Source organism: Bombus pascuorum, chromosome 5, assembly GCF_905332965.1.
Source record: "Bombus pascuorum chromosome 5, iyBomPasc1.1, whole genome shotgun sequence".
Taxonomy (NCBI): Eukaryota; Metazoa; Arthropoda; class Insecta; order Hymenoptera; family Apidae; genus Bombus; species Bombus pascuorum.
The window spans coordinates 12,243,464-12,256,022 of NC_083492.1; the positions used below are offsets into that span (position 1 = coordinate 12,243,464).

At 29.1% G+C, this 12,559-nt stretch overlaps 2 protein-coding genes across 4 annotated transcripts in view; both read right to left on the minus strand.

Annotated features, from left to right (window-relative positions):
- The window catches only part of LOC132907529 (protein angel), a 32,695-nt gene extending 25,199 nt beyond the window's left edge, over positions 1–7,496 (minus strand). The window contains exons 1-3 of the mRNA XM_060960708.1: positions 7,323–7,496; positions 3,396–3,783; positions 3,154–3,332 (exon numbers count right to left, since the gene is read on the minus strand). Of these exons, the coding sequence (XP_060816691.1) occupies positions 3,154–3,332; positions 3,396–3,783; positions 7,323–7,406 (651 nt within the window). The 5' untranslated portion in view covers positions 7,407–7,496. The remainder of the gene's footprint in view (positions 1–3,153; positions 3,333–3,395; positions 3,784–7,322) is intronic.
- LOC132907531 (trans-1,2-dihydrobenzene-1,2-diol dehydrogenase-like) overlaps positions 1–12,559 on the minus strand; it is a 216,956-nt gene that overhangs the window by 112,295 nt on the left and 92,102 nt on the right. The window lies entirely within an intron of this gene.

Here is a 12,559-nt window from a genome sequence, read left to right on the forward strand (position 1 = left end):
CTCACTAGCATTTCCTTTTTCATTTATAAAAATGAACATAGATAAAAATTCATAAACAAAGTTTTCGCATTGCCAATTCTATTGTAACATCAACAGTTTTTCTCTAAATTGTTTTCGTTGCATATTCTACATATGAATGTCTACTCCTACTTTCTCTACAATTTATCTACATGATTTGAATTATGTTCCTCACACACACATTTCTCTTCTTAATTTAAAGTGGTTTTGTTTTTAGTATCTTTGAACTCTTTTCCACGAGAATTTGATAATTAATATTATAACTAATTATTATTACCATTATTAATATCACTTTACAAAAACTGCTCCAATATAATTAAATACGCATTTATTGAGATCTTACTTATTATTCCATCATTTTGTCAGATCTGCTTTTTATATAAACGAATCAAATACCTATAAAATTCCTAACTTCTAAAAAACTTAAACAGCAATCGAAGCTTTTCTATGTTACAATGAAGGAACAGTATATATGCCTCTGGATCTATAAAAAATCTTCTTACATTGCATTAACTTAGAGAAACGCAAAAATCCCTGAGGTGTCCTATCGTTTTTTGTAGGGTGTATCTATGTTCTCTGTCCTAGTTATAAGAAAAAGGGAGTATATCTCTGTATAAAGAAAGCCATAAATCATGTTACAGTAACAGATACGTATAAAATTTAGAAGCACCTCATTAAGTACCTATTGAATCAATTTATTTAATCGCTACTTACGCGATTCTTGTTTAATAGAGTTCATAGTCCCTTTTCTCCGATGGAGAAATGTATTAAGGAGTCAGATTTTTAGCTCTCTAGCACAGATGAGGTTCAGGATACGCCTAGTGCCTTACGGAGATAGTATATAGTATACCAGCTACAAATTAGAATACTTTGATATAGTGCACAATTTATATCCACTAAGGAAAGTAACAGTACATTACTACAGTACTACAGTACAGTACAGTACATTACGAAGTACTACATCGGTAGATACCTTTAACACCATGTAATATAACTGAGGATCATTTATCATCGACAAACTAAAAGAAGCGACTTAAAATTAAAAACAAACAAATTTTATGCAGTCGATGTTCGCATATTTTCTATACATCAATGTTTATCTACCGAGACTATCTACTATCGAATACATATAAACTCGCGATTTCTATAATGAAAAAATTTGAATAGGAAAAGCTTTCCAGTATATGTACTGGATATATTACATATACTTCATAAGATCTAAATTTCTCCCGCGCCTAATTGATTTAGAAATTAGGGTAACCGCTACAAAGCAAATGATTTCACCAAGTTCAGTTTAAAATATGTTGTCATGGTCAACATCCCGAACAACTTCGCCCTCTAAATTTAAAATTAAACTTGTCACTCAAGTTTAGTTTCCGAGATATTTGTAGAAATATATTTGATGCTGTATATTGTATTTTGCTGTTTACAACATGTATGTTATTAGTCTGTGGTATTCCACAGTATAAACCATATTGCTTAATATCATATTAAGCAATTCATTTCTATTTGTCTTACTATTCATTACTTTACTTTATTTTACAGCGTGGGCGGCCGAATAATTATCTAACTCAAACCTAACCCATTGATTTTTCTATTTCTGAAAATGATCGAAAATGGTTATTAAAAATGAATTAGATTGAGTTATATAAAAGTACAGACGCCGTGAGCCGTGAGATATCCATCTATGCCAGAATGAAGTGCAGTCATAAGTAACGTAAATTAAATTAAAGCTTTTTTCGAATATTCCAGAAACCAAAACCGAAAGACGGGAACATGTATAAGCAAAAGTTGTTCACAATGACCTTTAACCTTGACAACATATTTCAATGTCTTTGAAATCCGTGAAGTCGTCTGCTTTGTAAATAATTACCGCAATTAATATCAAAATGAATCATTAAATATCATTTTATGCATGAATTCACATACAACGCTGCAGCTCATGCGGAATTTATTGTGGGGTTACAGATAGTCAATCACACCTCTCATAAAGTTTACTCGATCGAAACTGGAACCTTCTACCTGAGTTAGAACATAAAGTAAAATACCATTCCGATATGTTATGTATCACAAATTTATATCTTATAGAATAAATATCAGAATGCGATGAACCTAGCGTTGTGACATCCTCATTGATTTTGACGAAACTTTTTTTAATTATCTTATTCTGACGCTTATGTAACGAGCAAAATAATAAAAATGATCGATCAGTCGGATCTCAATGACCTCTAAAAAAGATAAAATGCTGTTCATACCACCTTTTTTTAAACTTCTTCTATTCTCTGATAGTATTCGATAAATAGAGACGAAATATAACGGTTTAGACTTTAGGAATTCATTGGTTCAAAAGTTATCGTCAATAGATGAATCGATTTGGCAAACATCATTTCGGACAAGAGTTACCGGTGGTCGTAAAATCGGAAAAATGTGTAGCACAACAAATACTGTAACGATAACGTTCATAGCGCCAATAAAGCCTAATGCTTTAAAGGTCTATCACTATTACATAAGACAGAGTAAGCCATACTATAAACTAGGGCAGTATCCTATTCTTTTTTTCAGGGTCATTGGAGTCCGATTGCCCGTTTTTATTATTTCTATTATTATATACATGTCACAACAAAATAATTAAAAAAAAAGTCATTATACCGGATGTATGAAGATGACAAGTCGATGACAAATTGACCCATGTTATATATAGAATAAATTTAAAATACTACAATGATATTTTTCAAATTTTCAATAATGTTTTACTTAAAAAATTGCAAAATAAAAGTTTATTTTCAATTTTCAAACTAAATAATAGAAGTAACTTTTTGCACATTAAGAAGTAATTCAACTTTCCTGAATAGTGGAAAAAAAATTATATCATAGTTTCTGGTATTTCATTGTAAACGTTTGTAACTACCCTATTTGAAATTTCGTGGTTACGGTTATTTCCAATTTTAACTGCTATTGATGTTATAATTTGATTCTATATTGAACTGCTAAAATTGTAAGTGACATCGAAATCGGTGTGGGCCTTCAGTGCTTGATAGCAGGATTACTATGATAGGAAAGTGGATACCCTGTACCTCATCTGTGGTTCTAGTATTATATAGAAGTATATACATAAAATTACTTTAAAAAACTAACGTTAGCTTGTGCTCCTAAAATCTCTTGTAAGAGAAGCTGCCTCCTAATCTTCCAAGACAGTGCCTGTTTGTCATGAGCCTTGTACAAAAATGGATATGTTTCCAATAGATATTGTGCCAAAATGTTGAAGGATAATACTCTCAGAATAAAAGATTCTTCAGAATTAGAGGTCAGCTTCTCTGGAAAAATTTATATAATGAATATCAAATATTTCTTTCTGTGATATTAATGCTACTTCTTACCTTTCTTAAAACGTATCCATTGTCTCATTGCTTTATACTTCTGTTTATCAGACATATATTTATCCATTAAAAACATTGGAGTTTCAACACATGCATTTGTCCCAAGAACTGTTTGCATGTTACTTTCACATGTTAAATTTTCTGGTAAAAAATTTAATGGAATTTCATAATTATTACTAGAAGTGTAATATGTTTCCAAGAATGGTTCCATTGATGCCTGATTTAATTTTTGTTGTGCAGCTGAATTTGCCATTGTTCCCACCAAATTGTAGCAAGATAGTCTCTCAGATGTTAATATGTTTTTGCAAAAATTTCTCAAAAATACTTGCTTTGCAGCTAGTCCGGACATACGAAAGGGTAAAAATGGAACAATATCATAGTAATGATGCTGAAAAAAACAACAAACCTATGTTTTAATTACTGACCTTCAAAATCCGTATATAATTACTTTTATATTATTAAAATTTGAATATATTTACAATGAATTTTCATTTTTTATTAATACTTCATGATTTTTTTCTTTTATTAATTAACTGATTATTTTCTTACTAATAATCAATGTACAATAATTTATGAATATTTTACCAATAAAGTAATTAAGATACTATAGTATTGCGACAATTGATAATAATTAGACTATGCGGATGTTTATACATTTATGAAAAATTTAAATATACAAAAATCTATAGAATACATAAAATATTCAAAAATATAAAAGGAATTCAGAATAAAGTATTAATTCTAATATTAAAAGGACCAAAAGTACTTCTATTCATGTTCCATTTTTATATGTTCGTAAAAACATGTTTTTATGTGAATATCCGCAGTGTAATAACTAAATAACAAGAAATTATAAATAAGTAAAAAAATATAAGTTTACTAATTTAATATATACTTCTTTATATTATAAAAAAGTTATTTTTAACAATAATATAATAATAATATAATATAAATTATTCAATAATAATACAATAATAATAAATTTCTAATATTTACATCATAGTGTTTTCTAACATTATACATATATGTATTCTATTAAAATAAATCTATATTCATATATATAATATTATATATATTATATAATGCAAAAATATAATGTACTAATTCATTCATCAATGCTCAGCCCAAACCGCTGTACTTAGAAGAGCAAAATTTGGACAGTATACTTCTTTTATGATATAAGCATGGGATGAAAAAGAATTTTTAGAAATACAGATCTTAAAGAGATTAAAAAGCAGTATACTTTTTTTTAAAGCATACTCATTTCCTATGGATTACTGAAGTTGAGTAAATATGAATATAATATAATATATATAATATAATATAATATATATAATATATTATATTAATATTAATTACCAAAATAAAACAATTATCAAAACTATTAAAATACATATAAATAATTTAACTTTCCTTTATATTAGAAAACATTTTTAAATCATGTAAATTAACCTAAATGTTTAAATACACAGGGTAGACTAAATAGCATGTTACAAGATATATTTCTAAAAATCATTGCAAATATTAATTCTATTATTTTTTAATTAAATAAAACATATGGTTTAATTATATGGTATGCACGAATTTTTGGGATGACTACTACATAATGTAAAAGATTAAGGGTAGAACCAGTTATTAATAAATAAAAAAGGTTTGTGTGAACATATAGATAGCAAGACATCTCCATGCATGTATTAAAATACAAAAAAATCATTTTGAGTATCTTCTATAAAGATAATCAAATTATACTATATTGTATAAACAAATTCAAATAGGATATATGTTGATACAAACATTTTTATTGCTTTCAAGCACCGAATCACTCCCTTAAATATTGCCTGCTTATTATGAAACAGGAATTTATAAAGTCCAAGTAATATGTTGTGTATAAGAAAGAAATTTCTTTTTGAAGAAGTGCATAAAGAAAAATTTTAATTGTTTAAATTGGTAAATTTTAAAGCTATCTTTTATTGTTTTCTTAAATCTTTCTATAAGATTATATCTTAATTACTTCACTGATTTTATCTTGCAAGGAAATGGCAAGAACTGTGAAATCTTAAATAAGTTGGATGTGTATACATTCAATGCTTCAGGTTATTGGTAAAACAGGTCCAAAAGGATTTGAGTACATGGCCCACTGTTTTCAGAAAATTAGTAAGTTATTATTATATCTTACTTTATAAAATCCTTTTAATACTAAATTTTAATTTTAAATTTTTACAGTTTATTTTGATAAATTTTTAATTATTTTTATTTACTTATTTTTTTCATTTATTATATTACTCCTGCATATTCTTACAAATATTCTGGGAGGCAAAAGGCCATACATTCAAATTCTTTTGGAGCTATTTTACCATCAACCTAAAGCATCAAATGCACATATAATGTGAATACAAAACTCATACGAGACGTCACAGTTCTTGCCATCTTCTTGTTAGATATTATAATAACACTTAATATATATCAATTAATTAGAAAAATTAATTCATACATTAACTTAGAATTGAATTCATACAATTTCAAAATTGAATAAAAAATTGATAAAAATGTTTAAAATCTGTATACATTTATATACAATATTACACAATATTAATAATGCTCTTTATAAACTACAATAACCAATTACTTAAAAATATTTCATTGTATAAGTATATACAAAATCATCAGACTGCACAGATTATTTATATAATGGTCCTATTTTCATAGTTTTAATGTATATACTATTTTTATATTAATATTAGCCAAAACTAAACAATTCTAAATTTTATCAATTTTTATTCAGGATGTTATATAAACACAATATTCCAATCAATCTTTATAATACATGTATAACATTATCATGATGCAATAAACATGTTATGTAATAATTTGCACCTATTATTAAATACATAGTAAACTTTTTACATTAAATAAAAGCTGCAAAATATGGCTTCAAAATCAAATTCCAAATTTAATAATAAATCTTTAAAATACTTAAAATATTTTATAATTTATTAAATATTTTTTTAAAAAATATACTAAAGTTAGAACTACTTTTTGTTGAATGCTTATTATATTGAGTAATATTCTAAATATTATGTTACTTAAACTAGATCCTCTTTTATGAATAAAGGTTTTATGAAAGTAATATATAGATTTAGAACATACATAATTTTTTCATTAAGTACCTTCTTGAATAATTTTTAAGTTTATTTGTATATTTGTCTGCAGTAATAAAATCACATTGTTTTGCTTTTTAAATGGATTTAATTTTTTGATTTAGTTAGGCGTTTTTACAATGAGACGATATCTATGTTCCATTTATATTATCCAAATTTTCAAAAACAATTTGAAACGCAATGATATAATTTAAGAATCCTAACTTATTAAAAATTGTATTTTCTTTTTTCTTAAGAAAATATTTGTTTGAATTTTTTATCTGTTTAAATTACTTATAGTTATTCAATAAAATAAAAAAAGGCTTCTTAATATGAATTATGGGTTACTTTATTTTTGTAGTATTTATGACGTACAAATTAGAAATTATTTGGAAAGTTCTAACAATTAAGATCATTATTTAAAAGTGTTCTGCAGAATGTTAGAATTTTATATTTTTATCATTATTTTAATATTTTAATAAAATTTTTGTCGAAATACAACTTGAAGTATAAATATTGTAAATAGTACATATATAACATAACAAAATTATAGCAAATAGGAAGGATAAATTTGCAAAATCATGTAAGCTAAAACCATGAGGATATATGTAACATTATGATTTTACACTAAATGAAATATTTAGGAAATTTTTATTTATATATTTTTTATAAATGATTTCATAATATTACGAATATATGTAACTCAATAAGAAGTAATATTAACCTTATTGTATAATATGAGATGATACATAGAAAAAGAAAAAGTAAAAAGCGAATAATGTTATCATACCTCAGATTTGTAACGAAAAAGTCTGAAGAAGACGTCAAGTCTTTTAACGTAAATTTTCTGTGGTAACTTGCTAGCTGTATTCATTTATTTATTAAGTAGTGGGGATATTAATACATAACTATACGCAGGTGCATAGGTTAGGTTATGTCATCTGTTGTCAGAAAACGTAAGCATATTTTCCCCACCCGTGCAAACATACATATGTAAGTAGATACTGTCGCGTCGTCATAATACACAACAGACAATTGATACAATAGTCAATTTCAAAATTCTGTAATTATTTGAATGTATTCAATACTTATATCTCGACAAACTATATATCAAATAACTAAATAACAATATAAATAACATAATTAAAATTATATTTTAATAAAGAAAAAAGTTCATACGTGATTATATATTAATTATATTTTAACAAAAACTTTTGATAGACACATACCGTTATTTTTTATTCTAAAAGCTGTATAATTCATTAAACCATTTTAAGTCATTAATAATCTTTATCGAAATTTAAAATTTCTGTAAATATGTACACACATTTATTTAATTAATCTGTGTTATTAGACGAAATTATATCAAATAGGAAATGAGAGCGCTGACGCTTATGGTTCCGGTTGTTCCCGGACTAGTGCTGCCAACAGCGGCCAAGTGTTGAACGTTTTCACGCTAGCATATACAAGAACCTATAAAGTTAGAGATCTGTCCTGTTTTATTACAAGAGCTTCATTATACGGTACCACAGAAAAATTCATGCCTTTCTATCCGAAATAGACAAATATGAAAATAACAGAATTGCGTATAATTAAATTTGGTTGCGTCTGAAAGAGGAATTAATTGTTTATTATAGTTTTTTAGAGAAGAAAAGAATATCTTTCCTTTTGAATGTTAATGGATCAGTGGAATGATATTTAAGTTCAACATTAAATTTGCTTTCTTCATGATAATGTTTTTGTTGTAATAAAACCCAAATTTCATTTTAATAGTAATTTCAGTAGTTGATAGGCTGCGAATAATATTTCTGACTTAATGTATCTGTTTTGTATATGTATTCATTTATAAAAACGGTAAATACAGAAGAACAAATTAATTGCAGACAAGATTTGACATCATGACTAATTTGTAATCAACGATTTCTATCCATCTTAGTTTTATTACTGAGTAAAATTCATGGTAATTATTTAGAAATTTGCCTTTATCACAGATTTTCATGGATTTTGAGGCCTGCTGTCGAGGCCATTATTCTAAACACATTTGTGGTATCACGTAACTGCCGCTCAACTCTAGTTCCCATGCATCTGTGAAAGAGGCACAAATCACAAGTGCAACCATAGCCGTCTCGTTGACCGCTTTGTTCATCGTTTAGCGATTTGTTTATATTCATATTCATCGGCCATCATTCTCCTTATCTTTCTATCACATTTTACGAATCTAAATAAACAGCTTCTGCGAATACTTCGTTCACAATAGTATATGCAAAACTACAACTTGTTTTCGAAAATTTTACTTCAGTATAGATCTTTGTTATTATTTTTTATTAAATTTGTAATTATGTTTATAAGTAATTCGTGATTACTTTATGTAGCCGTTGTCGGTCGTCTCACAGCGATCGTCTCATAGTTATTCAAATTCAATACATTGATGATATTAACTTTACCACTATGGGGTATAGCAGCAATGAACCACATAAATAAACTAGAGTCGCTACAATCGATATTACTACAACCGAATTTAGTACTCAGAACAATAGTCAACGCTCCGTGGTATGTCAGAAACGAGGATATACGCAAAGGCTTAAAAATACCAACGTTCAAAGAAGAAATCGGCAGTTACGCAGAGAAATACAAGGAAATTATGACAACGCATCCAAACCAGCTGGCTGCTGAAAGTAGTAGAAATCTCATAAAAAGAAGACTAAAAAAAAAAAAAACACCACACTGACTTCACTAAAGAAATAAAATAGTCAAACTCGAAGATGGTATTCCGATGGAGGTAGCCATCCACATGTTATTTAGCAATTAAGTTAGAAAAATTTACCAAATATCCAGCTGGACAAATTGTAAAGTACAAATTAAGTAAAAAAGAATATTTTTTCATTTCATTCAGTCAGGACACATATTATATTTATAGTCTTGTTGGTACAAAATAAGTTTGGGTAAATATACAGGTCGAACTCAACCTCTCCGATTTCGATGGTTTTTCAATATATGATGGGGTGCATGATTCTGAATAACTTTTTCCTCTACACATGTATAGTCATCGATCTCGCATAATTTTCAGGATACAAAACTAGTTTTGCAAATATTCAAATGTAAAAATGAATCCATTTCTGGAAACTGAGACATTAGATGTGCCGAATGTATAAAAAGACAACGAGAATGAAAGACAAAGAAGAACTAAGAATCGAAGCGTTCGGTAACATATAAAAAATATATAAAGATAAGCTGCGACCTTTAAATTTAAAAAGAGACCCTAAATATTCAAACTCTTTTTTGTTTGATTTTTGATGAATGAAACTTTTACCAACATATTTGTTACATTTTTCTGATTAAAATAACATCAAGCACGATATAATTTGGAGCACATTCGTATACTTAATAAATGATGATTAAATATATGTCGGAGATGAAAGGACACCGGGTCTTCCCTTTGGAATTCTTTAGAAAATCCCCAATACTTTAATCTTTATAAGTTAACCCAATTATAATTGTCCGAGATTTGCGATAATGAGCTTGAGCTCGAGGCGACAACTAGTCCTCGAACGTAGCCGCGGTCACGGGATGAACGTTTTTACCTAATAGAGATATAGAGTAATTGTATAGTTCTTCTTAAAAAGAAATAATTGTAACGGCACTCGACAGTAAAAATTCCAATGGTTTCTGCCCCGTGGCTCACCACACACAGACCCTATTCTTCGGGCAAGATGATCTGTACTACTCTATCCTAAAATCATATCTAACCAATAGATTCAATAACTTTACATGCTTTATCCCTATTACTGGTGTGATTCTCTCTTGAACCAGCGAGTAATGTGACACGATGGCTCCTCCTTCAAGATTTGTATCACCTTCGGATCGGTGAGACAATGCTAATGCAACAATGAAACTTCTTTATTTTTTATTTTTTGGTAGGTATTACGTACTTGAGTTGAAAAATGGTTAGTTTAGAAGATATATTAACTTTAATTTGTCAAATTAACGTATTGAAAACAAAGAAAGACAATTTTTATCTTTCATACGTTAAATTCGACAGATACATTTGGAACTTTTAATAACTAAAATTTTAATAATTAGATATGATAGATTAAAGTTACCAAAGCAATACTGCAAACAAAATATGAAATAAGTTCTTATCACATTCAACATTTCTTATAAACACGTACAGAAATATCACAAAAGTATCTGTATCTATAAAGTGATGCACTTGCATATTTATCTTTTTTTTTTTTTTATTTGGAAGAAGTTTACAATCAATTCTCACTGAAAATTATAAGTAAATTATTCTGGCGTAGTACTATAACGTAAATAATAAGTGTTTATCGTATGTTTGATTCTAGCTGAATCTAATGTTTAAATCTAGAGGGTAATGTCTCTTTAGCCTGCGAATCTGACCCGTCGTGTCAAATAATTGGATAACCAGTGGGTTTTGGTGGTTGTTAATTTTTATGTCATATCTACTACTGAATTTGGATAGCGCTACAATATAACACGCGACAAATGTCTATCGACGTGCTATACACGTCGCTGGCGATTTTGGAACAAAAGCATCTTGACATGCGTGGCACGTCTTCCTAGCGCAATTAATCATCTTAATCATCTTTAACTTGTTTTAAGGACATTATTTTTCGGGTTATATATCTATCGACTGAATTTAAATTCTTTGAAATTTTGGGTGCATCATTTTCAATTGTAATTAATATTTCTGTACTACTTGTGGATAGAAATTTTCCAATTTCATTGGAATTTAATGATCAAATGATATGATATCAATGAAGATTCTCTCAGTTACATTTATTGAAATTAAATTTCATGTTATTGTCCACAAGTTTTGGTTCTATAATAATTTTGTTTTATTGGGAAAGAGAAATTTCGTATATCAGAGCACGATGATCGCTTTCATACTCCAAATTTTTAATGAATTCATTATTTTTCAAATTAAAAATGGTTATTTTAGTATCCGCGATAAGTAGATCGATGAAGGCTTTCAATTTTGGGTAAAATGGAAGATATGAAATGTACAAACAGATCCTGAAGTCCAATATACTCATATATGATTTCGGATCCATTTGTACAGATCATCCTATTATTTTTTAATATTTCTTCAGTGAAACTAAAAAGATTCAGTGTCTGTTTTCTTTAATTTGCAGATTTAATCTTACTTACATCTTAATAAATGTTAAATTTATAACCATTCAAAATGTGTATAGATACAACTTTTTGGAACACCTTGTATACTACATAAAAGATATAACTTAGAAAACACGAAGATGGCACACCGCTGGGGGTAACCACCCACATGCTATATTTATTTTTATTTTATTTTTTTTTTATCAATAAGATATAACACTTTACCAAATGTCCTTTAGGACAAATTGTAAAAAACCAAAATAAACTAAAAAAAAAACCTTGTATACATATTGTGTAATATGTAATAGTAATATAGAACATAGTAGTTCTAAATAATTAATCAAAATGTTACATGTTAACACTCTGCTCTTTCAAAACACTGTTCGGCGTGAAAGTTTGCGAGATCGATCGCAACACCGTAGTATCGTCTACACCGGGCGGGGCGGAAAGATGATGGGAAGGGCGGTGTGCCGTGGCGTCCCGCAGGGTTCGGTACTGGGCCCGTTGCTGTGAAACATTGCGTACGACACGGTACTTCGGGCTCCGATGCCCCCGGACTCGGCGCTGACGTGCTACGCTGACGACACGTTGGTGCTAGTGTGGGGATCGACATGGGGCAGGACCGTCCGTCTGGCGGAACTGGCGGTGGCCGGCGCGGTCGCCGCGAACAAAGGGTTGGGGCTGAAGGTATCCCCCGAGAAGTCCGAGGCGATGTGGTTTTGCCGGAGGGTCGATCATGGGACGCCTCCGGCGGACTATCGCCTGAGGTTGGCGGGGGCAGAGATTCGGGTCGGGACCAGTATGAAATACTTGGGCCTGACTCTCAACAGTCACTGGACATTCGGCGCTCACTTCGAGCGTCTAATACCGTCGGTCGAGGCGACGGCGAACGCC